The following is a 26,912-nucleotide window of genomic DNA, read 5'->3' on the forward strand; positions in this document are numbered from 1 at the left end:
GCTGCCAAACCTGGCCATTTGGATAAAATTTAAGCATGGGAAGGAAGGTAGGAGAACAGAGAGGAAATGAGGCGTAAACATAAACACATCACGACAGCCTCATCGTTGTCTCTCACAAAAACCAGGTTGAAATCTTGCCTCTTGAGGTCATGTTTTTAGACTTGGGCTGAACAGAGAGTGCACTGGGACAGGGATTTTGCATCTCTGTAACTGTGAAGAAAACCATAAGGCTAAACTATGATTAAAGATTGTAGCAAGCACTGTTATTACTAGTCATCTCAGGCCCTTGAATCAAGCCTGCTGGTAGCAGGGACTTCGCCAGTACCTGTGGCATTTTGATCTGCTGCTGTGCATTGTACGGCTTCAGTCCTTAATTTCTGAACATTTCACCGGAGAAGTTGAGCAAAAAGCAGACAAGGCTGGAAGTGGCTAAATTCCCCTGCAAACCACAGTCCCAGCTCATGCCATGTCCAGGGATTTCTATAGCACAGGAGAGCCTTCTCTCTCTTGCACTAACATTTTATCCTCATCTCACGCTAGTGATTTTCTGTCTTTTTCTCGATGGTTTAATTCTGCTAGGTGGGCCTGGCACCAAGCTCTTAAACCAGGGTGGCTCTGATGTAACTTCATCTCCTCTTCTTGCAACTTTTTCAAAGCCAAGCACTTCCTTACACACCCAGTACTTAGGAGAAGGACAACCGCATATTACATCATCCAGGGGTTTCTGCAGGGCCTAGTGCATTTGCCTTAGCAAGAAAGAGGTTTTTAATCAATAAAAGACAGGCTGCCTTTTCATCTTTATTCAGGAAAATATCAGTGAAAACATTTAGATGCTTCAAGAAAATAGTGACTTAAGGTCTCCTAAACTTAGTTGTGTCAAGGAAGAAAGTCAAGTGGTGGTTCTCAGGGCACTGCAAATATTTATTTTAGAGCTAAAGTCAATCCCCCCTCCTTGGACACCAGGTCCTGAAAACCCAAAGAGGCAGATGCCCCTGGAAATAGTGACTCTTTGTTCTTCTTGCTTCTTTGTCGGTCAGTGAGTGTTTTGCCAGGAACGCTCCTCTGCGGCAGCCGAGTTACGGTAACCAAACGCACACGCTCATGGACCCGCAGCCACACAGGGCTAATGACCTTTGTGCTAATGCCCTTTACCTCCGATGTGCCAGCAGCCTGGTAATCCGCTGCGCTTTGGCAGTGCGTGCAGGTGTGAGCTGTTTAGCTTGAGATTTGGAGACTTCTCCTTTTTCTGACGTCTCCAAGCCTTGCAGTAAAAAAGGACCAGTATAACTCAAGCGTTCCCTTTCCTCAACCACCCTTTTAAAAAAGCAACCTGCTTCCCAGAGCTATTTTCAGTGATGACACCTGGCATGAATGGACAACCCACAGTCACATACTGACTCACAGTCTTCAAGTGTTTCCCTGCTTACTGACTTGACTTTGCTATTTGCCACGGCAAAAAGCAGTATGTTGCAAACCCACCTTCTAAATTTACTTTTAACATATTTGTTGCAAATGGCAGTGCAAGGACCAGAGTATGGCTGGTCTCTCAGAGCTGCTGTCGGGACGTGCTGTTTCCCATCCGCTCCTGCCTCTCATTGAAGTATTTCCTCTGCTCATGTATGGCTTGTTCCAGCAAGGGCACATTCATCCCTTCCACGCAGGTCAATATTCGTGCCTTTACCACGGGACCCTCACCTGGGAATAAAAACAGGAAGTTTCTGTAGAAAGAAAAACAGATGGAGCAGCTCAGAGGCAAATAGAGAAGTTCCCTCAGGCAGCATTTGGCTCCTACTGGCCAAATAACCACAGCCTGAGAGCGTGCAGGAGACTGGACTGGCTGCATGCCTCCACTGGTGCAAGCAGCAGGCCCGGGAGCAGGTTAATTCAGTGACGTGCCTTCCCTCTGCCCTGTTGGCTACAAAATGCTGGTGATTGACACTACGTTCTCGTTGCACCAGGGAACGCTGAGCCCAGGACATGTTGGTGCCGGTGCCTGCCACACAGCATGTGTCTTCTTCGTGGCTGGATGAAGTCTGGTGTTCCCTGTCTAAAAAGCATCGGGAATGGGTCTAAGCTCATTCCTGAATGCCTCTGTGCAGACAAGAAAAGGACAGAACAAAGCTGGGCTTAGAAGCAGCTCAATGCTGAATCTAACCAACAGGTCATCTGTGGCATTCAAATGGTAACGCAGAGCTGCACAAAAGGGGCCAAACCTTGGTGACACAGGCACCATCTCAGCCTGCTCCCCTTCCACACCCTGCAAAACAGGGCCAACTCACTCCTAAGCAGTGATGACCAAAATAACATGTCTTTCTAAAGGAATTTTGCAGCAGTGACTAAGCAGATCACTCACTAGATGCCACGTGCAGTGTGGCTTTCCATATGCCACCAAGGATTTCAATGGCATGAACACGAATGCTTGTTAGCAGGTGTGGCTGAGCCAACACTTGGGATTTGCTTCACAAGCCCACAGCCCAGCCCAGATCAACTCCCCACACAAAGCACTTTGCAGCTGGAGTAATCAGGGCACCCCAGGAAAGGACAACAGGGTGCCCTGCATGACAGAGCCTGCCTGCATTCCTCATGCCCCGTGTCTGAGGGCAGGGATATAATTAGAGCCTTTCAAGGATGGCAAAGGCCAACCCAGCCAGCTCACAATGAGGTACTGATGCAATCAGTCACATTCGGAGCAAAGACTATGCGGTGGCTGGCAACGATGCTGGGTTTTAGCACATGGTGCTGAGGCGCTTCTTGTTTCTAACAAAATCTGTGCCAGAGCACCACGACTTTCACCAGGATAAGGGTGGCTCTTCTCATGGTCACTGGGCAGACACAGGCTGCTCCTGCCCTGAATCACACGCTCGCGTGACCGGGGGCAGCCGCACGAGATGAGCTTGCCTTGGCCAACGGTAACCTCAGTGTCGGTGTGTCTCTCTGTGCACCCAAGGTGCCACGGAAGAGCTGATGAACCGTGAACAGCAGCAAAGGGCACTGGTTCCTGAAGCATTTACCTTCCCTGTGTTCAGCCTCTCCCAGGACCAGGTAGCGAGATCCCAGCTGGGCTTGGAATGGCTCCACAAACGTGGTGTCGACACAGACCCGGTACTGAGCTGAGCTGTGCTGAGCAGTGAGAACAGCTTTGGACCGGGCCAGGTCGTAACAGCATAACCTGGGAACGATCAATTTGGGAAGCTCAGCGGTGCAGAGACACAACAATTACAAAGGGAGGGGGTTCAGCCAGTGAAGGAAAGGCCTGGCCTGCAGGAGACCGGGGTACCCTTCTTACCTGCCAAATGTCCTCAGTGCCTCCCCCTCTGGCACCGAGCTGTTGATCTCCCATGGGAAGTAATAGACACCAGCACTTGGCAGCATCCCTCACAGCGCCGTTGGGCCCTGCAGTTAAAGCAAAAGATCTGAGTTCATGCCACCACAGTACCTGATCCAGGTACTAGGTGATGCTGCCCCAAAACTCCTTCCTTGCCCAGGGGCCCCATCCAGGGGGCTGCCAGAGCTTCACAGCTTCCCTGATGCATCCTGTTTGCAGCTCAGCGCGTGTGCCAAGCCCCGGGCATCCTGGCATAGAGAGGGGCTGCCTTCCCGCACCGCAATCCAGCGTGAACAGCCACAGGCAGCCCTCCAGACCCTCCAGGCCTCCCCCAGACTATGGATGTGTTGAGAAAGGTTAAGGAAGTGGGAAAAATGGTGACTGAGAAGTTCAGAGAGTGTGAGGGACTGAGACGGAGGAATAGACCCAGCTGCTGGGGTGATGGGGTACCATGCAGCAAGATTTCTGGTATGATCACAAGTCTGTTCTCACGCTGCAAGATAAGAAGTTCAGGCAGTGTCTGGTCCTGCAGCTGGAGAACAATGGCTTGGATACGAGTCAGCCGGGATTCATCAGCAGTCTATGAGGGTTTAGAAGACTGCGATGCGTGAGAATGGTTCACCCCAAGACAAGACTTGGGTGGGAGCTCCCGGGAGCTCCAGCGGTGAAGCAGGGCCGGCACGGGCAGGCCAGCCACAGCGCAAAGCACACAGGACAGCAGGAACGCAGAGCAGCTTCGGCAAGGTTTTCATTCCGCCCAGCCAGTGCTGTAGCCAGGCTATTGGCTGTGCCCACAGGGCTTGCTTTCGGCATCATTTTCCCTCCAATCTCCCTTGCGGGGTGCCTGTGCTCGGCACGTTCCACACTCCATTTACTGCTTTTCTTTCTGGTTTCTTGCCCCTCTGGGGGGACCCCAAGATGGCCCAGGCAGACTCCTGCAGTTCAGACAAGTGGGGCCACCCCAACCTGGGGTTCAAGGACACCCAACACCGATTATACAGCAGTGGGGACACGCTGAGCTGCAACCCTGTGGCTTTAATGCTCAGTGCCCCTTGCCCACCCCACGCATTGCTCAGGAGGTTGCAACCTTGCAAAAACGCCCCACCGCCATCCCACGGAGGACTGTCCTGGGAGGGCACAGAAACTGGGGCGATCCTGGCTCGCCCCTTCTCTGCCCGTGCCTGAACTCCGTGCCTTGCTGCCCCGTGGCCCCGTGCGAGGCCGCACACACCCACAGCGGGCCGTGAAACCCCTCTGGCAGCGTGCCAGTCAGCAGCGACAGAAGTGGCAATCCACTTCCACAGCTCTGCAGCTCCCTGAATCGCTGCCTCGCCAAGCAGGTTCAATTCTGCACCTCCAAAGTAGGGCAAAGGCCGCCCTGCATTGCTCAAGCTTCACTCCTGTGCAGCAGGACGGGATCAGCCAGGAAAGCACGATGTTAAACGCGTATTTAATGCACTTCTTAATGCATGCTCAACCCCAACTGCAGCAGGCTATGTGCCCGTTTAATGCACTACTTAATGCATGTGGAGCCTCACCCGCAGCACGTTTCGTGCACAGTTAATGCCCCCAGTGCAGCACGTTACATGCAGATATAGCGCGCTCTCTGGTGCAGTACTTAATGCATGACCAAACGCAGCGTGCTGCACGCGGTGTTTAGTGAACTATTTATTTAATTAACTATTAAATGCCTGCCTGCAGATGCAGCACTTCGTCTGCACTCTCAACGCGCTCTGTAACGCACACCTAGCCCCGGCTGCAGGCCGTTACCTGCGCGCTCGGCGCTACCTCACGCGTGCCCAGCCCCAACGCGTTACGCGTGTTTAGCGCACCGTTTCGCGCACGATTTAACGCACGCCCAGCCTCAACTGCAAAAGGCTGTTTGCACACCTGGGCCCCCTCCCCCGCGGCGCTCCCGGCTCCCCCCCCGATTCAAGGCACGCGCAGCCAAAGGTGCAGGCGCGGCTTAACGCGCGGCTTAAGGCACGACGTCACGCACGCCCTCCCGGCCGCAGCAGCTAGCATGTATGGTCAAAGCACGACTAAAGCCCGGCCTAAGCCGGGCCTAAACGCCGCTCACCGCTCCGACGCCGCCTCCCCCCCCGCCCCGCGCGGGAAGCGGCGGTCACGTGGCCGGGCGCGGAGGGGTGGTGTCACGCGGGGGGGCGGCGTGACGTCAGGCGGCCGGCCGAGCGGAGGACGGCGCGGGCGGTGGCGGTGACCGTGACCCAGCGGAGCCGCCGCCGCCTCCGCGATGCTGATGGTGATGGTGAACGCGGACCTGCGGCGGGAGCGCGCCGCCGCCACCTTCCAGCCCGAGCTCCTCACCCACATCCTGGATGGCGGCGCCGATCGCACCCGCCGCCGCAAGGAGATCGGTGAGGGCGGGCCCGGGCGGGCGGCGACCCCCGCCGCTGCCCCCCGCCGCCCCTGCGAGGGGGCTGGCAGCCCGGGGGGGCTGGGGGCGGCTGTACAGGAGGATGAGGAGGGTTTAGGAGAGGGAAAGGGGTGTGTGGGGAGGGGAGAGGCTGCGGGGGGAACTCACGAGGAGGGCTGTGGGGGGCGTTGAGGGCGGGAAGCCCCGGGGAGGTTGGGGGGGGAGGAGGTCGTGGGGAGGGGGCTGTGGAGGGAGGAGGAGGCAGGCTGAGGGCGGGCATGGAGAGGAGATTTTGGGAGGGGGTGACCCCGGGGAGAGGGGAAAGCTGTGAGGAGGGGGCTTGCAGGTGGAGGGGGCTGCCTGAAGGGAGGGACTATAGCCGATGGGCTCTGGGGGAGCAGGAGCAGCGTTACGGCCCTGACCCCCCTCCTCTCCCCTTTCCAGGAAGGATTTGGCGTGGGCCCGATAGAGCAATATCCTTCCACCTCTCCCTTCCCCTCCCTCCGAGGCTGAGGCAGCCTCCCATGGGCCTTTCTCTCGGGCCCTCTCCCCTCCTTTTCCCTTCCAGTACGCTCTTGCCCAACAGTACAAATATGACCAGCTTCTCTCCCCCTGCCACCGTGATACGTGACATTAACGAAATACCTCCATCCTCTTTCTTCTCCCAGCCTGAGCCCGGGTGGGACTGTCAGAGGCTGGTGGTCTGAAACTGGTGTGCCAGAGGGGACACAGAAAGCCAGTGGCCTGTGGATACCTTGATTTCCAGTTGGCTTAGTGGGAATAATAGCTGTGCCCTTCTGCAAGGAGTTGTATGGGGACCAAAGTTCATGGGGCAGCTTGATCCAGCAGTAACGATGGCTACTTGGGGAGCTGAGATTGTTACTGAGGGGCCTGCAGGTCTTACATCAGTGAATTAACCTCCTGCCAAGTCTGGAGCGCTCCTAACTTAAAATGTGGCTTATGTGTGGAACAGGAGAGTGCCCTGCTGCTGGAGTCCCTTACTCCAAGAGCCTTGACTTCTTTCTGATTTCATTACCTTTCAATTTTATTTTTAATTTTCCAATATCTGTACCTTGTGGTTTGTGGAAACTGAGTTTGTTTTCCCCTTTGATTCTGTCCCCAGAGGCCTTAGTTATGAATGACCCTGACTTCCAGCATGAGGATTTGAACTTCCTGTCCCGTAGCCAGCGCTATGAGCAAGCCATCAGGAAGAGCTCTCTGATGGTGAAGAAATTAAGACAATATGGAATTGCAGATCCGGAGGAGATCTACTGGTTTAAAAGGTACCTGGCTGTAGAGTTTGCTTCTTGTATGTACTTTGGTCGTCACCAAGGACGTTAGAGTTGTGCTTTTTTTCTATGTTTGCTGCCCAAAGGAAGCTAAAGACCTGTACGAAAGCCCACTCGAGTCTTGGCTTCAGTGAATTTCAGATGAAACCCTGATTTCCTGAACGTTGTGTTTTCTTAGGTTGTTGACTAGAAATGCACGTTAATAATCCCATCCTTTTCTTATATATGGCACAGAAAGTAAAAAATGGGACTCGAAGTCTGATTCCTCCCCTCCCAAAGGAATAAAAAGTCTACTGAAATGTGTTGAATCTGAATAGATCTGATGAGGTTGTAGCTTCTAATGAAACCTCTTAAACCCGATTACTTTACTCTGCACTTAGACCTAATAAAGTTGCATTACAGACATACTTGAAAATGTTCCAAGATAGTTTATAAGTTCTTGTTTAGAACTTATCTCTCCTGTCTCCCTCCTCCAAGCCCCCGGTGCTATAGTGGCTCCCTTTGATCTGGAGGCTTCTTGTTGTGTCTGACCTTTTGTTTATCTGATAGTATCACCCTTGGATTATGTTAATAAAAATAAAACTCTTTACATCTGAGTTTCATTCCTTCCAGTTTGCAGGGGACGTAGTTCCTGACTTTGACACATTTCTCCCCTTAGTTCTATTAAACTCAACCTGATATAATCAAACAAACTGCTTAACAGAGATTTCGCAGCTTCAGAAATCTGGATGTAATACCATGAATAAATCCTCTGGCACATTAAACGGACATTGCACGTTAAATAATGCACTGTTAGAATCGCAAGCCCCTCTGGCTGGATTTGTAGAAAAGCTATCATTGGCCTCAGGGCGTGAATACTGGGACTAGTTAGCTGAAATCCTCTCCTCTGCTGTAGTATTAATTTCACAGAAATTGGTCTACACTGACCTGAGTCGTGAAAGTTCTTGTGGAAGTGATGTGAATGTTCTGTTGAAAACTTGGCGCTGGTGGACAGCGGTAACAGGAAAAAAGTTCAGTGACTGTAGTGGATTACTCAGGTACTGCATGGCAAAAGTTAATCATTAATTTCTGCTACACAGGGTTATGGAGGTGATAGGAAAGTTTCTTCAATTATTTTTATGGAGAAATTCAGCGAAGTCTATCCAGTACACCAGCTGGCAAATGTCAATGTAGTTTGCAGTGTAAATGTTGTGTTTTGGTAGCATTACTGACAATATTTTATGAAAATAGGACTTTTCTGAAGTAGTCAAATGATAGATTCTACTTTTCTTATTCCATAAACTTACTTGGGAGTCAGCAATTCTTAATTTCAAATGATTGAAAGCGTAGTATTTCACAGAGGTACCAAAAATGCATCCATATATTATGTGATATGAATAGTCTGGTGTGACTAGTCAGAATTCATGATCCAAAATCAAGTGAAACGATGAGGAAGCCTTACTTTTTCTCAGAGTCAATTCTAATTGCAGACATTCAGGATTTCAAAAGATGATTGCAATTACTGTAGAATGACTATTTTCCAGTGTCTTCTGTAATAACATGTAGAAGAATGAAGAGCAGGACATACACTTGTTAACTACAAGTGAAGTTTGCTCTAAGAGCTGTTAATATTCTTGGCTTGAATTCTTCACTATAATGTCTGGTGTTTGCAAGGGAGGATATTGGCTTACTGCTTCTTAATAAATGGAAGAAATGAAAGGATTATTTTTTTCATCCTTTGATTTCATTTGCACTTTAACATCTGTCCCCACTTTCTCACCTGCTGAGTGTCAAACATTTTTTTTTAAACTTGGTGAACTCCACCCAACTTGCAAAATTAAGTTTATTTCTATCACATTTCCAAATGTGCTGATTGGTGTTAACTGGAAGGGACTTCATTTGTGTCAAAGCTGACCTGGAGAAGCTGTGTTTGGGTTTACTCGTTTTTCCAAACTGGAAAATTGAATGGATATGGTGTTGTGACATGCCTTGAATGAAATTTATGAAATAGATTGAAGTCCTTGATTCAGATGTTGAGTTGTATTTATTGCGATTGACCATCAGATTTTTACATACGGAAGCTTAAGATATTTTGCCAATAATCCCTCACGCCTTGTGATTATCCCCAAACAGCAGGGACAGATTTCTTTACATACACAATTTTTGAGATTTTTGAGCTGGTTGTTTTCCTGTAGCTTTTGCATACTACCAGAACTTCTCTAGGTAGCTTTGTTTATCTTGCCTGACCAACTTCATAGCTTGATTTATGAGTAGGCGAGGAAAAATGTGTCTTCCTTCAGCTGCCTTGGAGATAGGCTTCGACAGTTGCTGCTGCTGCAAGATGTTGAACTGAATGTTCCTCCTCCCTATTTCCACAAGGACTTTGGACTCCAAAACATGAGAGGATCTGTTAAATATATTTAGAAGCCATTTTAATTGCTTCTCATCTAGTCAATTCTTCCAGTGTCTTAACATGTGTCGGCACTGTAGTTGTTGCTGCGACTACAGCTCAGGGAGGCCAGCAGCCCTAAAGTGCCAATATTTACAATTTCTTTTACAGTCTAACTGCAGCAAAATGTAAGTCAGCATGAAAAATGGGAAACTGTCCTGATGTGTCATGGTACAGAGCTCTTTGAAGAGAGCAATCTGGTCTGTTTTAATTCACCTTCAAATTTAAATAAGCTTCATCGAGGAAAATAGGATTAGATGAAGAAGTGAAAAACAGTTGGGAGAAACTGGGGCTCAGAAGAAGAGAAGATCCGAGAGCTGCAAGTCAACATATGATTCCTGCGTTCATAAGCTTTGCATGAACACATGCTTTCCCTGTGAGAATTTGGCCCTACTTCTCTAAAGTTAGGACCTGGAGTAGCTTTTAGCAAATCAAACCAGAAAAACTGTAGTAGGAACCCTACTAGCCACTGCTAAATTAATTTGGAGTGGGTGAGTCTGACGTGTGTTTTTTCATACAGCTAGAAAAGGAGTTTATTGCCATAGCGTTTGTTAACTCTGAAGCCCAGTAAGTACAGTTCAGACATACCCCTGGCTCCTTCTCCAGTGGGGTGATCCTTAATGCTCTTCTTTGGGAGAGTTACCTCGAGAACCACAAAAAGCTAGAAAAGTTTGCGTGTGGATTTTGCTGTAAAGTAAATGACCCCATTCTGTGACCCCGTTCTGCAGCCTGAGGATGTCTTTGCAATTGTTCATTTAGCTCTAGAGTCTCTGAAAACATAGACTTTGCTTCTTTTGTACTCTGTTCACTGATAGGAGTGCTATCACGCTCATCTGTCAGATACAAGCGCCTTTTTCTATGTGGGTGGCATTGGCTGCAGTGAAATCTGGGAAGATCTGTACTGCCGAAGTAGCGTATTACTACACATCCTTCTTCCAGAAGTGGATTTGGAACTGCAGCCCTCCTCTTGTCTCCCTGATTGTCATAGCAAATCTGACTTCCAACCGGCGAGGTGACCTTTGGTCATTGATCACATTGCTAGCGCTAGGTGCAGCCAGCCACATTCAGTCCTGACGTAGCAAAGTACTCGACAGTTACACAACGCAGCCTTGGGAGAGCAAGCTGTGTAGGTAGTGGGTATGTAGAAATTGCGCGAGGGAGGAGTAAGAGTTTGGCGAAAGAAAAAAGAAAACCTGCTCTTCCTCCCTTCACAGCTAGTACCGCTTCTGTTTGCCCTGTGTCATGAGGAAAATCGGATTCTCTCCTTGTTGTTCAAACTGTTAAAAGGCATGTTAAATCCCTGATCACTCAGTGTGGAGTACGCAGAGGTGAAAAGTTTCTGCTGTAAATTAGCTAGCTTTCAGCTCTGCTTTTGGCTTGCTAATGCAAGAAGCTGTTAAAATGCTGCAAGTTTAGTTAGTGAAACAGTTTGACCTTCTGACACAGGGATGTTATAAAGTATTTGTTTGCAAAATGTCATTCTTACTCCTGTCAGAGAAGGTGCTAGTTAAGCATGAAATATCTGGCACTTGCAGTTAAACTTACTGATAGGCAGTGAAAGTTTTGTTGGTGTGACCTTTAAGATGAATTTTTTTCCTTCAGAGCAGCAGTGCCTGACCTGATTTTTCTGATAGCAAAGCATGTGCTGCACCTTATTCACAAGTTCTTTCAATGGCTCCTGAAAATATGCAAAGAACTGTTCAGTCTCTTCCCAAGCTGCCCCAAAACCGTGTATTTCAAAGTCAGCACTCATTTTCTCCCTGTAGGGGTGTCGTTTTGGGGCCAAGGAACAGATGCACAGTAATTGTGTTGGAGGCACTAAGGAAGTAAAGGGTGCTGCTATTGTTATATGGGTCCTGGAGTAAAAGAAGAACCCATGTAGGAAACTACAAGAATGCTGAAAAAATATTCTGTACCCCTGTCCGTGTAGCATTTTTAAGCCCTTGGTCACGCTGGTAACTTCTGCTTTGTAAATATGTGCTGCCGTGGGCAATAGAATGTTTTCTGGTAAGAGAACTGGCTGTCTTGAACCCAAGAACTCTAGAAACTACCTGCACTCACACCAGCTTAAAGTTAATTTAATCACCAGTATTAGATTACTTGATGAGAATAGTTTTGCTTCTGGAAGAATCCATGGCTCATTCAGTCTTGATAATTTAAAAACTGTTCAATTTAAAATAAGCGCCTTCACCATGCAGTTCAGTGGTGCTGGAGAAGCTTTGTCCTCCTTTCTCTCACCCTGAGGCTGATTTTCACCATTTGCCTAGGGATCTGGTTTTGAGTTACCAATTATTTACTCTCTGCTCCCAGGCACTCATTTCAGGCGTGGTATAAAATGCCAGTCAGAAATGCTGCCGTAATTTGAAAACCTATATGCATAGCATCCGCTATGGAGTGCGGATCTGTGTTGGCAGCAAACTTAAATGTGCTCCCTGGGCAGGCATTAGTACCTTGAGAGGGAAGGATATATTTTCCTTGTAGGTATCCTGGGCAGGTGGGAGAGATCTTGGGTGTAGGTATTCATGCAGAGCGCTCGTTTGTTCCTCCATCTTTGAATTTCGATGGAATAAGCATTTGTGTACAGTAGATGGAAGATGAAAAAAGTGTTCGGGCTGCAGAATGCTGAAGGGAAGATGCTGTCATTTACTGCGTAGCTTTTACACAGTGAAACTTTCTAGCACATTTGTGTTATGGGGTTTATTTTAATTGGGAGTGTACTCTGCCTGCCATCGTGGCTACTAAATGAACAGAGCTTTCTCTCGTGAAATACCTTCGGTTTTGATGAAGCACACGTAAAATGTCTGATTTTCCTTCCATTCCTTCCAGCACTAGCCAGTGACAGTAATTTTAATTGAAGGTGAGTTCCTGATCTCACAGCTGATAGAAGCAGCTACAGGTAATACAGAGCTCTTCTGAAAAGCACTTGGTCACCTAAGGAGCCTTCTCCTTTTCAATACATAGTGATTCTAACTAATGCTTCCTAGTTCTAGGGAGTAGAGAGATGGGGGAGAAAATAATTTGATTTTCTTGTCCTCAGTTTTAAGTTACCCATGAATCTTTGTAGAATCGTACTTTTTCCAGTCACATAGCAACAGCAGGCTTCATAGGGTGAATGAAATGCCTGAAAGAAACATTTATTTTTCCATTAGCATTGCCTCTGATGCCTCCATATTTGGAGGTTGCTTGTGGGACTAAAAAAAAGATTGAAATAGGCAAAGAGATTATTTATTTTATGCTACAGTTGGAGAAAAGCCTTTCAGTATCACAGTAACTGTAAGACTGAGCTCCAGATCCCTCTATTTCTCTCCTGTAGAACATGCTTGGGCAGTTTTCGTGAACCTTTCGGTCTCCACTTCAGCATGTTTCAAAAAACCTTAGAGACCCAAACGACTGATGCTCAGAAGGAGAAATGGCTGCCTCTGGTTCATGGAGTCGAGATAATTGGCACCTACGCCCAAACCGAAATGGGACATGGTTAGTTCCCTTCAGGGATCAACGGGTAACCTCTTTTTTGTAACTCCGGTTTATAAATTGATGATGCTCCCTAGGTAAATCTACAAGGGGAAAGGTAAAATAGTTTGGTTAACTGTAGATGTTTCCTGCCCTGTAGCCGGACAGCCGCTTCGTTTCACATCCTGACAGTCATAGGGTTAGGCTTGGTCTATTCCAGAATGCACCTCTTAGCTGATCACTGACTTCGTAGTTGTTTACCTTTGTTTTAAGATGAGGAGGTTGTTCCAAGCCCTGGGAGTCTGAATTTCACTTGAACTGGTTGGAGCGTGTCTGTCAACAGAACTGTGGTTTTTATTTTTGTTTGAATTTGGGGTATGTGTGTCTCGGTTCTTAGTTCGTAATCAGCATGTGTGGACAGGTCAGAGGTATCCCTGGAGATGCAGTGTAGCAGGGTGAGGTGGCCCAGGTTTGGTTCTGAAAGTAAGGTATGCGTTGCCCCAAGTGCTTTTCTTCCAGATGCTACTCCACTGCAGCTGTACAACAAAGCAAGAAAGATCTTGCTTTCCGAGAAGAAAAACATCTTATTCCTACTATTGTTGAAAACAACTTTTGCTTCTTCAAATGCAAGAATGTTTAATGGATCAGAAAACAGTCTTTTAGCCCAGAACCTGGAATTAACAGCTGTTAAATACCAGCAAGAATAGTTTAACAAACTAAAGACTCCAGTGCTTGTGCTGGCATCTACACTTGGAAAGCGTGATATGTACAAGTCTGGACAATTGCAGAAGTTAGCTGGGAATGCCGGTTGCCTGCCTCTTCAGCACAGCTACCCGTGGTAGATGAAACGTTTGTAGAAAACGCAGCAGAAAATCCTGTCGTCTGTTCTGCTTGGGAGAGATGGAGTGAGCAAAACCTAGCTCAACACCAGAAGCTGAGAGACAACCAGTTGGCAACAACGAATGCCTGCTGACCTTGTTTCCTTTTTCACACCAACTTCTTTAAATCAGACACACATCCACACCGAAGTGATTTGTTTTCCTTGCTATTTCACATTAGATCGTTGCACAGTTCTCGTGTGATTTGATGGTATAATTGGTATTTTGACACTTAATAGAACTAATATGGTGATAGTATGATAAATATAATTTCCATGCTGAATAATTAAAATGCAGCCATTTGGCATTCCTGCTATGAATGTTGAGTATCTTAACTGCTTCATCAGTAAAGCTTCTGAAGTAATTGTCACTGAGCTCTGCTTAATTTAATCCAGATGTTTAGAAACTAGTGATGGGGAAACAGACCTCTGGATTATCGAATTGAATCCTAGCCTGGATGGGTAGTTACTCAGTTTTATCTTAGTGAGTACCTACTTGATAGCCTGTGTTGATTTTAACCTATTCCATAGCGAATAAGTCTCTTGAAAAAATAAAATACAGAAAAAGGACAAATAGCACAGGGCTGAAAAGGAAAGAAGAAGGAGTGATGACAATACTGTACTGTTTCTACCTGGTTTATAGCTATTGCTGGTAAATAAGGATTTTCTTTCAGTCTTTGGCTGTCAGCTGTGTAGTTCTTACCAGTGCTGAAAACTCACTTAAAATCTGGTATTCCTGATAACCCATTAGCCCCCATTGAGCTTGGTCACTGTTCGGTCAGAAAGTGTAGAAAACATTGCTAATGGGTTTATTAGATGGTTGGATTTATTTGTAGGTGCCTGAGAATATCAAAGACAAGAACTGAGGTTCTTAGGAAGCTCTAGGGATAGAGCTAGTTCATATTAATGTGTGTTCGGAGGTGACACAAGAATGCATTCCTCCCGCTTTGATAAGAATGCCAGGTGAGTTTGAACTAAGCTCAGATCAGTACTCTTTCCGTAATGCATATCTCATTTAAACACATATATATTCCGGTTAAAGACCAATTAGATTATTTCATACATAAATGTGCCAGATGGACAACCTCTGTACAGAAGGTACTGATCCTCAAACTATATTCCCACTATTTTAATGCTCAAAGCTATCAATATTTAAAGATTTAGTGAGCATTTAATTCTTTATATCAAAAAACTTAATACAACACTTAACTACCTAACAGTGGTGTCTGACAGAACTTGGAGGAAGAGTAGCTCTAATGAAACATGCTTAATTGGAGAGGCTTTGTGCTGGTGATTTACACGTTGAAAAATGTTGGCTTTCTTGCCAAGTTGTTTACATTCACAACTTTGACTTACACATGCAGAGCACTGTCCTTTTAAGAGAACTTTTAAAAATAGCAAAAGTTGAAGGGAGTTGAGTTGGAATGTAATATGCGCTAGTTGTGCTTGATCTTTAATAAAAAAAAGTGAAGCAGATAGTACAGACAGGACTTTTAAAAAATTCTTAATTCTTTAAAGACCTTTTTTTAAAAAAAAAAAAGTTCGTTGAAAAACTAGCTTATTCACCCAGATAAACTGGGACTTCTAGCAGGTTCTACCTCAAACCATGAAAAAAAAAAGAGTGGACTTCATATCTTTGGGCGAAGGCTCGCTTCATCTGGTGAGATCACGTCTTCAACAAAATGACATTCTGACTCAGCCCCTTTAAATTAGGGATGCTCTGGCTTCCAAACCATAGTGAAGGTCTGTCCTGGTCTGTCTTTTGGTTTGGATGAATCGTTTTTTTATCAATCATGGTGCATCAAAAGACACGGGAATGTTGCAAATGCATTTTATGTATGATTAGAAAGAAATGCGTTGCATATTTATTTCAGAGTAAGTGTAATTTCTTATTATTCAGACCTGAGAAAAGGACAGCGCTCTGGCTTTCTAAAATACACTTGCTGAATTCTGATTTACACATGAATCATTTTTTTTCTTTTTGTCTCTTCCTGAATCTCCACCATGAATCCTCATGCTTGCTTCCCTCCTGTAACACTCCCTTCACACTCCTATTCCATGACACTTCTTCACAGCTTTGTTCATCATGGACGACCTGAACCTCTGGACCTTCATCTGGGCATGTTCCTCCCCACCCTTCTCACCCAGGCAACCCCAGAGCAGCAGGATCGCTTCTTCATGCCTGCCTGGAACCTGGAGATCATTGGCACTTACGCCCAGACTGAAATGGGCCATGGTACAGTACATTCACTAAATGCTATTTCCGAGAATGGCTTTGTGTACAAAAGATCCCCCAGCCTGGGAAAAATGGTCTGTGTTTACCCCGCGGTCCTTACGCGGGCAGTTGTGGCTATAGGGGAAAGCGGACTGCCTCTGAAATTTTTAATAGATGATTATACCAAACGCTGCTTGTCCTTTTTTCTTCTCCTGTGGGAGAGCGTGATGTCTGTAGTTCTATACGTGAGCATACCGAGTGCTCCTCTTGTACTGTTCACACCAGTATAGACCATTGCATATGACTGTGGGGATGTCAGTTTGATGACATCTGTCCATTCCTACACTTGACATTCTTTTCAGTGTTGTTTCTGCTTTGCTCCATTTAACGTTCAGTGTGAAGGCAAAAGGACAGAGCTTTAAGGTACTGAAAGAGGTGCCAAAAAAGTAAGAGTTGCTTCTCACCTTGGGACTGATCTTGGATCAGAGAACACGTGGGTGACTTGGTTCCAATGCTCGTGTTTTGTGGGGAGCTTTATTCCCCTGGTTCTTCACTTCACTCCCATGTGTTCTTTTCCATTGGACTATGAAACATTTTGGTTTTTGATTCTCTGGCTCAAGTAGACTTTGTTCTTTGTTGCTATTCTTTTGCTTTCAAGCTTTGGAATGCATTTTGATAACTCCAGCAGTACTGTGATTGCGACACTTAATCCACGTTTCCGAGGGAGGATATTATCCCTTGGGAAGCTTTAATTTTGAAATCTGAGAGTTGCAGTTGAGAATTATTTTCAAAAAATGAGCAGGATTCACCTTTGTGCTGAAGTGAAATGTAGAGACTGTATGAAGCATAAAGTAACTGCAAGCCTGTGGAGAATCTCTTGCAACTAGTGAGGTTTGAAGATGCTTTACCAGCAAAGTAAGTCTGTGTTAAGCTGCTTGTGGAAGTCTGTTGTGAACTCCATGCTTCTGAGACATGGTTGCATCAGGGTGATATCCTTTTTCATGTTGAAGCTCTTGTGTGGAGTCACTGGCTCTGTCTTGCTCTGTCAGTCTAGACCATCAGAAGCGTTCACAGCTTGTTAGCTTAAGCAAGTAGGCCTGGTATGTTTTTGGTTGGGTTTGCTTGTGTTCTATGCACACAGGGACAATGCCACTGCCGATACAGGTGTGTGTGAGGTAAAGGGTTGGAGGCAGAAGACAAAGACTGTTCCTGGAATTGTTACCTTCATCTTTTTGCAGTCTCTTCATCTGCCTGCATCAGTACGCTGGTGCATGCGTGCCTTTACTTGCTGTCTTGGAGCTACGGATGATCTCGATTTGGGAGAAACTGCTCCATCATGTGAGGAGAGTGTAGGCCTCATGAGGGAATGAAGAAATGATGGGCACTACTTGTTTCATCTTGTGGCTGAAAAGTATATGATTTTTATTTTGCAATTTAATCAGATTGCAATTTTAGTGAAATCCAGGTGAGTGTGTTTTTGTGGACCTTTTTAGCTGAGAAAGGGCTTCTGGTGTGTAATAGCAAAAAGGTGTCAGATTGGAGGTGCTTGGAAAACTAGTCTTAGACCACTGGGGAAAAAAACCTATCGAGTTTTCTGAGAATTGGCTACAGGCCCCAGAACAGTGTCTGACTCATTTGTTGTTCCTTAATTGGTTGATAGTTAGTCCTCTATATAGCCTAAACTCAAAGTTAAAACTTGTACATTACTACTGGAGTTTAACTTTCCATTGTCCAGTTCTGCCCTTGTCTCTGTTTTGTGACTTTCTGCCAAAACGATGTTCGCTTATTTTCAGGAACTCATCTCCGGGGTCTAGAAACTACAGCTACTTACGACCCTGCTACCCAGGAGTTCATCCTCAACAGCCCCACTGTGACCTCCATTAAGTGGTGGCCAGGTGGACGTAAGTACATCACTGTGTGTCTAAACCTGGAAGATGCACAGAAACACTTTGGGATGCCATGTGTATTATATCTACAGAATGATGACTGAAAGTTGATCCAAAGAGTCAGCCAAAAGGCAGTTACTCTTGCACAAGTCACAGACTTACCAGAGCCTATGAAAACTTTGGGTTATCTGTCTGCTTGGGATTGTTTCTCAGAATCATTCACACCATATGGATTTGGTGTAATTTTTGATTGGTTGTATCAACATCTTTATACTTCCTTCAGCTCCCCTGGCAGGTTTGCCAAGGACTTTGTATTGCATGGTCAAGAGAATCAGCTTGTGCAGCTTTCATTGACTTGAGCAACATTGTCTAGTTGTAGAATGTGGGTGATAACCAGTCTCATAAATCTGTTTTTTTTTAACACATGATGTGGTTAAGGTAATCTCAGATCCTGCTTTAAGAAAAGAGACTCTGTGTATATAAGTATGTTGACTGTTGGTTTTCCTTCTGACTCCCGCTCCTTTTGCAGTTGGAAAGACGTCGAACCATGCCATCGTTCTGGCTCAGCTCTACACTCAGGGCCAGTGCAAAGGGCTGCATGCCTTTATTGTTCCCATACGGCAGCTGGGCACCCACGAGCCTTTGCCAGGTAAAAATTCATGTTAAGGGCTTGCTTAGCACACGTGGAATCATTAGACCTGTTTCTCTCCAGCTATACGCAGCTGCGTGTGTCTTGTTAAAATGTACATGGCTTATTTCACTAGCTGATTTCAGTGAGTAGGTGGTAGGTCACAGGGCTTAAAGGAGTCTTTCATACAACTGAACTACCACTAAATCATCTTTTGTGTCACACTTTCAATGTGAAGGTTAGTTTGGGATTTGATTCTGTCCTGGTGTTTCCCAGCTATGCATTCTGTTCTGCTGTCTGAAAGGAAAGAATACCTTTCACCATTCTCTAGCTAGAGGAGAGCTGGACGATCTTTAGAGACAGCTCCCCCAGTGACTGGGTAGTAGGACTTCAAGTAAATTATTAAGATCCCCATGCTTTGATGTCCACTTTTGCATCAAAAAGATTAAGGTCCTCATTAGCTGTTACTCCTAATAGTGCCAGGACTTGATAGAAAAGTAAACAGACCTTTTATTGGAGAAGGCTTGAACCTCTCATATGGTGTTTAGTTCCTGTTTCTTAATGCAAGGAGCTTTGTCTGTGGCAGGTATTACGGTGGGTGACATTGGGCCGAAATTTGGTTATGATGAAATGGATAATGGCTACCTGAAAATGGACAACTTCAGAATTCCTCGGGAAAACATGCTGATGAAATATGCCCAGGTAAGGCAGTGAATTTCAGCGTATGCTGTTAGAAATGGACAATTCAAATGCTCTTGTGTGATTGAACAGTGTACCCACAAGATTGTAGGCTGCTTGTAAGTGCTACTTGATGAGTTTAGAGCTTGAAATGTGAACATGTAAAAGGGAGGAAACTAAAAATCAACAGGCTCTTTTTTTTTTGTAGGTTGAACCAGATGGCACCTACGTGAAACCGCTTAGTGACAAGCTAACCTACGGGACCATGGTGTTCATCCGCTCTCTCATTGTAGGCGATGCAGCTCGCTCCCTGTCCCAGGCTTGTACCATTGCCATCCGCTATAGTGCAGTGAGACACCAGTCTGAGCTAAAGCCAGGGTAAGCACAGTGAAATGAAAGAGCGGCCTAAGTGCTGAGGGAAAATTCCCAAATACTGGAGGGAAGAGGGGCTGTGGTTGATGTTGTTTGCTTTGGCAGTTGAGAGTTTCAAAGCACTGTTTAAGCCTGGGAAGTGAGTAATCTTTCATTCCTGACTACCAAAATGCCTTCCCCCTGCCAGAGGCTTTTGCTGTATGATTTTAGGCTGGCTTGATAGGGATGCAGCTTGTGCTATCCGAGTGGAGAAGCTACTTAGAGTTGAATGGGACTTCATGGCAGTTTGCTAGCCACTGGCATACTGACTCATCTGTATCCTGCTCTAGGGAACCAGAACCCCAGATCTTGGATTATCAGACCCAACAATACAAACTGTTTCCTCTCCTGGCAACGGCATATGCCTTTCACTTTGTGGGAGCCTACATGAAAGACACCTATCGGCGTATTAGTGGAGACATCAATGAAGGGGACCTGAGTGGGCTGCCAGAGGTAGTGTCCCCTGTGTTGATTTTATGTAAGGTTTCTTCACAGCATGGGAGAAAAGGCATCCAGTCTTTTTGGCTCATGAGACATCTTGTAATTCTTTAGATTCAGAGATCCCAGGCCCAGTATGTGCTGGTGACTTTTATTTCTTCATCTGCACTATTCATTTAGCAGCCCTTTTAAAAAAAACTAGGGAGTAATGCACTGTGAGAAAGTTACTGTGAATATATTTTTTTAAATGGTGACTTTTGAGGAACGATGGCATATCGCTTGGGACTGGAGTTAAGGCTGGTCTTATGCTTGTGCTGTAGCTTCTTGATTGTTCTTCCAAGACACTAGGGTAGAACTGGTGAGTTAATCAAAGGTATCGGTACTGTACTGAGGGGTTAGGGTTGTAAAATGTCAGTTTTCAGTTACGGATTCTATCTGAGGACCTAATGTGATGATAGGCAATTGAAAACAGTCTTGGACATAATGCGTAGAGGCAGAAAGGATGGGGTACTCAAAAGAAGTCTTTACAGGTATAGAGGCTTTCATGTAAATAGTTTGGCTCAGAAAAGAGTTCTTACAGGAAAAACAAGACCCTGTGGGGCACTGGAAGGATGGTGTTGACTCTGCTTTTTTTCCTGGGAGCTGCAGTACTTAGCATGTATGTGTGCAAGCTAAGAATGGAAAATAAAAACATCTAAACTGGCTTTGCTTTTGTCCACCAGCTCCATGCACTGACAGCAGGGCTGAAGGCGTTCACTTCCTGGACTGCCAGTGCTGGTATTGAGGAATGTCGGATGGCGTGTGGTGGGCATGGCTACTCCCGCTGCAGTGGCATTCCTGACATCTATGTCACATTCACCCCATCCTGCACCTATGAGGGCGAAAACACGGTCATGATGCTGCAGACAGCTAGGTATGGTAGCTTCTGTCCAGAGACATTCTTGCCTCGGCATTATGGTCTTTGTAGCTGAAGTGATGAGCAGAAGAGTATCCCGTATTACTGTGAAACTGGTGTCTCATGTTTCTGTCCTTCGCCCTATTTTGAAAAATACATGCCTACAACTGTTCTTTGCAAGTCCGACTCTAGGTGAGATGACTTCTCCCCATTCAAACAACTCGGGAGTAAGAGTTGCTGTTTGGTGTCTCTGTTTTCAGGTTTCTTGTCAAAAGCTACAACCAAGTTAGTTCTGGGCAGCGGGTTACTGGCATGGTGTCCTACCTTAACGATCTCTCCAGGCAACGCATTCAGCCACAGCAAGTGGCTGCTAGGACTGTAACTGTGCGGATCAACGATCCACTGAGCTTGGTAGAGGCCTACAAAGCACGTGCTGCCTGGTGAGTTCACACTTATTAGACTGCGCCAAGCACCAATAAAATCGTGCGTCTTGGGAGATGGTAGTGATGTGCTGCTGTTGATGTTAGATAGTCAAGATGTGGTTTGCAAAGCTTTGCTGTGGTTGTTGCTTTCAAGAAGTGACACGCTTTACTAGGTTGGGTCAGTGTTAAGTGCTTTGAGGTTACAAGAGGCTATGTACAGCCTGCGCATAGCCTCGTTACTCTGCTCTGTTCCATTTTGAAGTATCTTTTTCTTATTTAAATGTAAAGTATATTGGAGCATACAAACACCAACCTTGTTCAAACTGCTCAGAGATCTACCTGGAAAGAAACAATCCTGACATTAAAGCCTATTGTGAAGGAAGTGTGAGGGTAGAACAGATACCTACGTGTACGTGATCAAGCACCGCGTATGTGCCATCAAATGCTGACTTACCCCTCTGTAGCTGTGCTCTAGCTGCAGCAGTGATGGTTTTAGAGCCACAGCTGCTCGCTCCAGGCAACTTATTCAGTCGTGGCACATGACCTCTGAGTTCTTCTGATGTGTTAGACTGAAATTCTAATTAATTCAGTGTACATAATCCTGTTAATGCAGTGTTATTGCATAACCTGTTTTTCTTCCTTTTATGAAATAGGTTTGTAGAAGCTGCAGCAAAGAATTTGCAAGCTGAACTGAACCACAGAAAGAGCAAGGAGGATGCCTGGAACAGAACTTCTGTTGATCTTGTGCGAGCATCTGAGGTCAGTGATGTGCCTGATAAAGAAATATACGCTATAAGAGCTTCTCATCTCTTCATGAACCTGATTCACCTTCCTTTCATTTCTTGCAGGCGCACTGTCACTATGTGATAGTGAAGCTTTTCACAGCGAAGCTGCCCGAGATCAGTAATGCAGCTGTCCGTGCTGTCATGACGGAGCTGTGTCTCCTGTATGCACTGTATGGGATCAGTAAGAACACAGGGGATTTCTTGCAGGTTGGTGTCTGTCTTCAACATTTTAAATTTTTAGAGGCAGAGTCGTTGTTTGCAAAGCTGCTTTAAATGCAAAGTTACACGAATGCTTAGGCGTGAGGTCTTGACTGTTGAATTCCAGAAGGCCGTTAGTGGTGCAGGTCTGATGAAAGGCTCTTGTCAAGTTTCCCTTGTGATCTGCCAGAAGCAGAGTTGGATGATAAATGGTGACATGGCATCTGTATAGGTTAGCTTAAATGTTTTCCAGCTGGTGACCCGGTGTTGTGTGTTAAAAAACAAGGAGTTAATACAGGAGGTGTGAGTTAGATGTGCTCTGAGAGCTGTGTGCATTTGTAAATCAGTGCACAAAAGGGGGATATTGTACTCCACATCTTAACTCATCCTTCAGTGAAAGGGTTTAAACTGTCAGGCATTACTTTCGTTCTCTTCGTTCTTTCAGTTCGAGAATGCATTTGTGCATCAGTGTTTTATTTTGTCTTCAGGCACATGTGGTATGTTTTGTCTTCCATTTTCCTCTTTATTGCTTACCTAAAAGTTCCCTGAAACCAGGAAGAATTTGATATACACATGTGCATTCTGCAGGAGAACTTGCTACTGGAGTTGACATACAGGCACTCTAAAGAATGAGTCTCTTGTCAAAGATTAGATAGCGAGGCAGTATGGTAGGCATCTCCTTTGCTTGTACACTACGGCAAATTGCCAGTTTGATTACTTAGCTCTTAGGAAGAAACAAAACCAAAAACAACTAGTGTTTTATGAACCACTGCATTTTTGTGTGGGGAAGGCTGCCCTGTGTTAGACCATAGAGGAAGGGAAGGAAAGGTTCTTGTGACTTGCATACTCTTCTGATAACCTCTTTTGTTCATCTGTTTTTGTTTTTCCTCCAAGGCGGGCATTCTGACCAATGCCCAAATTACTCAAGTGAACCAGCGTGTGAAAGAGCTCTTAGCCATAATTCGTCCCAACGCAGTAGCGCTGGTAGACTCCTTTGACTTCCATGACGTTCATCTTGGATCTGTGCTTGGCCGGTATGATGGCAATGTCTACGAGAACATGTTTGAGTGGGCAAAAAAATCCCCACTGAACAACACAGAGGTAAAGAAACTTTATTTCTTCATCTTTAGGTCATTTGTGTCCAGAGAAATAACCCAGTTTAGGGTTTTTTTTAAATTTTGATCCAGTGATCTCAGCACGTGATTGATGAATTGGGGAGAAAAGTCACTAGTCGTAGTGGACCAGAACTAGCAACCTACCTCTGCTCCTCTGCTTTCAGCATCCCTTCTTCAGTTCCTCTCCCGTGTGTACCTCACATGCATCCCTGTCGGATACTTCCGAGTTTCTCAGTTGAGGGAGGAAATCGTACTCTCCCTAGAGAAATGATTGAATAATCTCACTGAATTTTAAAGAAATTATCACTTGCTGTTAATTTTGCTTAGTGACAGTAGCTGTGAAAGCTTTACCTGTTTTCTGGCAAGTCTTTCAGCGCCTTCAGGCAGCAGTAGTGACTGGAGAATAAAATAAATTGCTCTCGTGTAGTACTTAAGTGTCAGGTGTTGCATATCTGCCCATAGGCTGTAGCTGCGCTAATAAAAGAAACTGAGCTGAGAAGAGTCAGTGTCCCTCTTCCATCAGCCAAAACAGAACTCTAAATCCTGTCTGGTAGCCTTTACTACCTTTACTTGATTTGGACGGACTATCTCCTACGGGGGGCTGCCAGAGACTGTGATTGTAGTTGCAGTCCTGGCTCAACTTTTTGTGCTTCTGAGGTCAGTGGGGGGCTTAGGAGCTTCATTACAGTCCCCTTAGGAGACCTCTAACAGTTTTCTTTGAATTAAAAATGCCAAAAAATTGTCTGCATGGATATAGACGTCTTGCATTCTTTTTTCGTACAAGACAGGTAGTGGGGAAGCTATTTGTTTTGGCTTATATTCTCATCCTTTGTGTCATACAGACACTCAAATACAGGACTTCACTGGCTGTTTTTAAATTCCCGAAGTGCCCCTGATTCAAACTTCCCTAGTATAAAAACACACTGCAAGATGTAAAGAGCTAAAACTGTTTTAAAGCTCAGGCCTGCCTTGTTGTAACCACTGTCTTGTCCTCTTACAGGTTCATGAGTCTTTCCACAAACACCTGAAGCCGATGCAAGCCAAGCTGTGATGCCTGCTGGTTTTTTAAAATGCACACTTTTCCTGCCCTGAGAACGGGGTGTTTGCATCCTTTCTTCAGGCACCTAAATCAAACCTTTCAAATCCTGGTAGCTGTAGGACAGTGAATAATTGTAGCCTTTCTTTCCACTTTTATAAATCAAGGAGGTGTCTGGGGAGAGTGCGTAGGGATTGAAGCCTGTTTTTAAAGTGCAATTATAATGGTAAAATTAACCTTTTAAAAATCTGGGAAAGCTTTATGGATTCACACAAGGATTGCTTTTGTGAAGCTGCTAACTAGAGAGAAGTTACTGTCAACAGGAAAGGTAGCAGGATTTTACTACTAAGTAGTTAACAGCCCTCAGGCAATAGCTTCTAACGAGCAGTTATGTCCTTCCCCCAAATAGCATCAATGTCCTGACTTTTTTTTTTTTTTTTAAAAGATTAGCACCACCTCTCTCCTTGTTCGGCAGATATTTGTGCTGTCTGAACCCTCCTGCATAGTTTTGTGCAGATGAATCTGCCTGTGGCACTGCTTTCCTGATGTAGCTGGGAAGTAAATACCCATCGATTTCTGGAGCTCTGCTTCATTCGTCTTTCCAGAAGTCATCTTCATGTGTTCCCGATACATCCCTCTTCCACTGCCCTGCAGCGTCTCCTCTGCCATCTCCAGCACTGGCACCGTAACTCTTTGTTGATAGGAAGTCAAAGCAGAACATAGCGATGCTGCACTGAGGAAAAAAACAAGTAGTAAGGATCAGCTAGGAGCTGGTGATCAATGTTCTGCCCTTCTTTTAACTGTTGGTGCTTTTGTAGCACTATCTTAAAGCACTTTACAAATGTTAATTATGGTGGTTTGATGTGAAGAACTGCACGTAGTTGTAGAAACGGCAAATTTGACCTGGAATGGTGAAGTCAGTATTTGAGGGCAGAAATCAGTTGACCCAAGGTCCTTGAGTCTTCAGATTGTTCTGGGATGTTCTTCTGGTTTTAAAGGCATTCTTCAAGAAAATGACAATCCCACGTGAAGTGTCCAGATTTTTTTCCCTACTCATGCATTTCCAAGGAGCTTTCTCTGATTTGCTTACTTTTGTTTTTATTTTGACGTGGGACTTGCACAGTACTGTCTGCATTAACAGGTGAAAGATTTAGCTTTTAACAGAACCTCCTGATGCTCGGTGAAATCAGTGCAACTGCAACTAAGCAAAATCATTGCTGTTTTACAACACAGATAACTGTCCAGTAACAATAAAACCTCTCTTCATAACAGATAAGAGCAACTTTCAGCTTAAAATACTAAAAAGCTTCAGCATAAACCCGAATCCTGCAGTTCTGAGGTGACACCTGAGAAGCTCTTTCTCTGACAGCTTTGGTGTGAGTCTAATTTTGGATCAGTTTTGGAGTTTTCATGGAGGAGTTTTTCCCGGCACTAACAATGATCAGACGCAATGTTTGTCTCCACGCGCAGTAGCTGAACAGGAAGAAATGATTAATTTTAAATAAAATAATCAAACTTGCCTTTTGGCTGCTGGGTCTTTCAGGTCGAATGGAACCGCTGCTGTTCAGGCTACCAAAGGAGGCGAAGGGCTTTGCCTTCCCTTTATTCAGTCGAGCAGACTGCTGACCTGGGCAGGGATGATGGAGGAGCAGGTTACAAATGTGTTAATGAGAGCAGTACTAGCTAACTATGTACAGATTTAATAAATTACAAAAATGTGTTTTCCGACAAAACGTCTGTCTTTCATGCATTGCCTTCGGTGGATCTCATTTAAAGTAACGGGTGAAGTAGACTGAAATATTCAAAAGACCTTAAATTAGTTGGATTTTATTTCTCGTCTTTCTCGTCTGAGCTGTGGCTTTGCTCTGCAGCGCTCCAGGGCAGCCGGCCCAGGCCAGCGGCTGTCCTCGCCTCCGCTGTTCTTCACAGCCACGGGGAAGATAAAACCGGCAGAGAGCAAAGCTGTCTGCGGCACGTCGCTCGGTACCGCTGTGGCACACAGGCCGGCAGCAGCTGATCGCTGCCAACAGCGAAGATTTAACAGTGGTGGTCGGCACAGAAGCTTTAATTCATAAGAAGCTCTTTCTTTAAAATTGTTTCCCTGTTTTTCTGGTGTAGAGAGTGACGTAAGGGCAGATGCTGCACTTCCTTGCATGCTTTTTTTCATCTTGCTGCTGTTAGTGGTAGTACCTGAATGCCACATCCTGGCGTGACCTGCTGCAGCTCAGGGTCAGCGAACAGCGTTTAAACTCTGTCAGATGACCCTGCATCCTCGTTAGGGCTTGTCCATCCTTTGGCAAAACGTGGTGGTACCATTTCCCCAAGCGTTGAGCCTCTTTGCTTGAGGATCGACTTCAGTGGCAAGTAATACTGCTTGTAAGCTACACCCCTCTCCTTGAAGAGCACTGAAACAAGCCCTCTGTGACCATGGTTTCCAGTCTGATTTGAACGATGGACTC

General features: G+C 45.6%; 2 protein-coding genes across 4 annotated transcripts; one reads left to right on the top strand and one right to left on the bottom strand.

The window, feature by feature from the left end:
- Positions 1-785: 785 nt before the first annotated feature.
- On the bottom strand, positions 786-5,493 carry TEN1 (TEN1 subunit of CST complex). Its single transcript, XM_075111525.1, has 4 exons — positions 5,406-5,493; positions 3,287-3,393; positions 3,012-3,169; positions 786-1,695 (listed from the first exon to the last, which is right to left on the bottom strand). The coding sequence occupies exons 2-4, from the start codon at positions 3,370-3,372 to the stop codon at positions 1,547-1,549; spliced, it is 393 nt and encodes a 130-aa protein (XP_074967626.1). The 5' UTR covers positions 3,373-3,393; positions 5,406-5,493; the 3' UTR covers positions 786-1,546.
- Positions 5,478-26,186, top strand: ACOX1 (acyl-CoA oxidase 1). Of its 3 annotated transcripts, none has more exons than XM_075111521.1 (14): positions 5,478-5,703; positions 6,826-6,985; positions 12,733-12,893; positions 17,755-17,862; positions 18,377-18,496; positions 19,062-19,177; positions 19,362-19,531; positions 19,855-20,017; positions 20,725-20,915; positions 21,158-21,337; positions 21,973-22,078; positions 22,168-22,311; positions 23,197-23,403; positions 24,418-26,186. In XM_075111521.1, the coding sequence occupies exons 1-14, from the start codon at positions 5,580-5,582 to the stop codon at positions 24,466-24,468; spliced, it is 2,001 nt and encodes a 666-aa protein (XP_074967622.1). In that variant the 5' UTR covers positions 5,478-5,579; the 3' UTR covers positions 24,469-26,186. The 3 variants fall into 3 exon arrangements, with proteins under 3 accessions (XP_074967622.1, XP_074967623.1, XP_074967625.1); XM_075111522.1 differs by lacking the exon at positions 12,733-12,893 and adding an exon at positions 15,822-15,982; XM_075111524.1 differs by lacking the exons at positions 5,478-5,703; positions 6,826-6,985; positions 12,733-12,893 and adding exons at positions 14,610-14,709; positions 15,822-15,982.
- The last annotated feature ends 726 nt before the right edge of the window (positions 26,187-26,912 follow it).

This window comes from Phalacrocorax aristotelis, chromosome 16 (genome assembly GCF_949628215.1).
Source record: "Phalacrocorax aristotelis chromosome 16, bGulAri2.1, whole genome shotgun sequence".
NCBI lineage: Eukaryota > Metazoa > Chordata > Aves > Suliformes > Phalacrocoracidae > Phalacrocorax > Phalacrocorax aristotelis.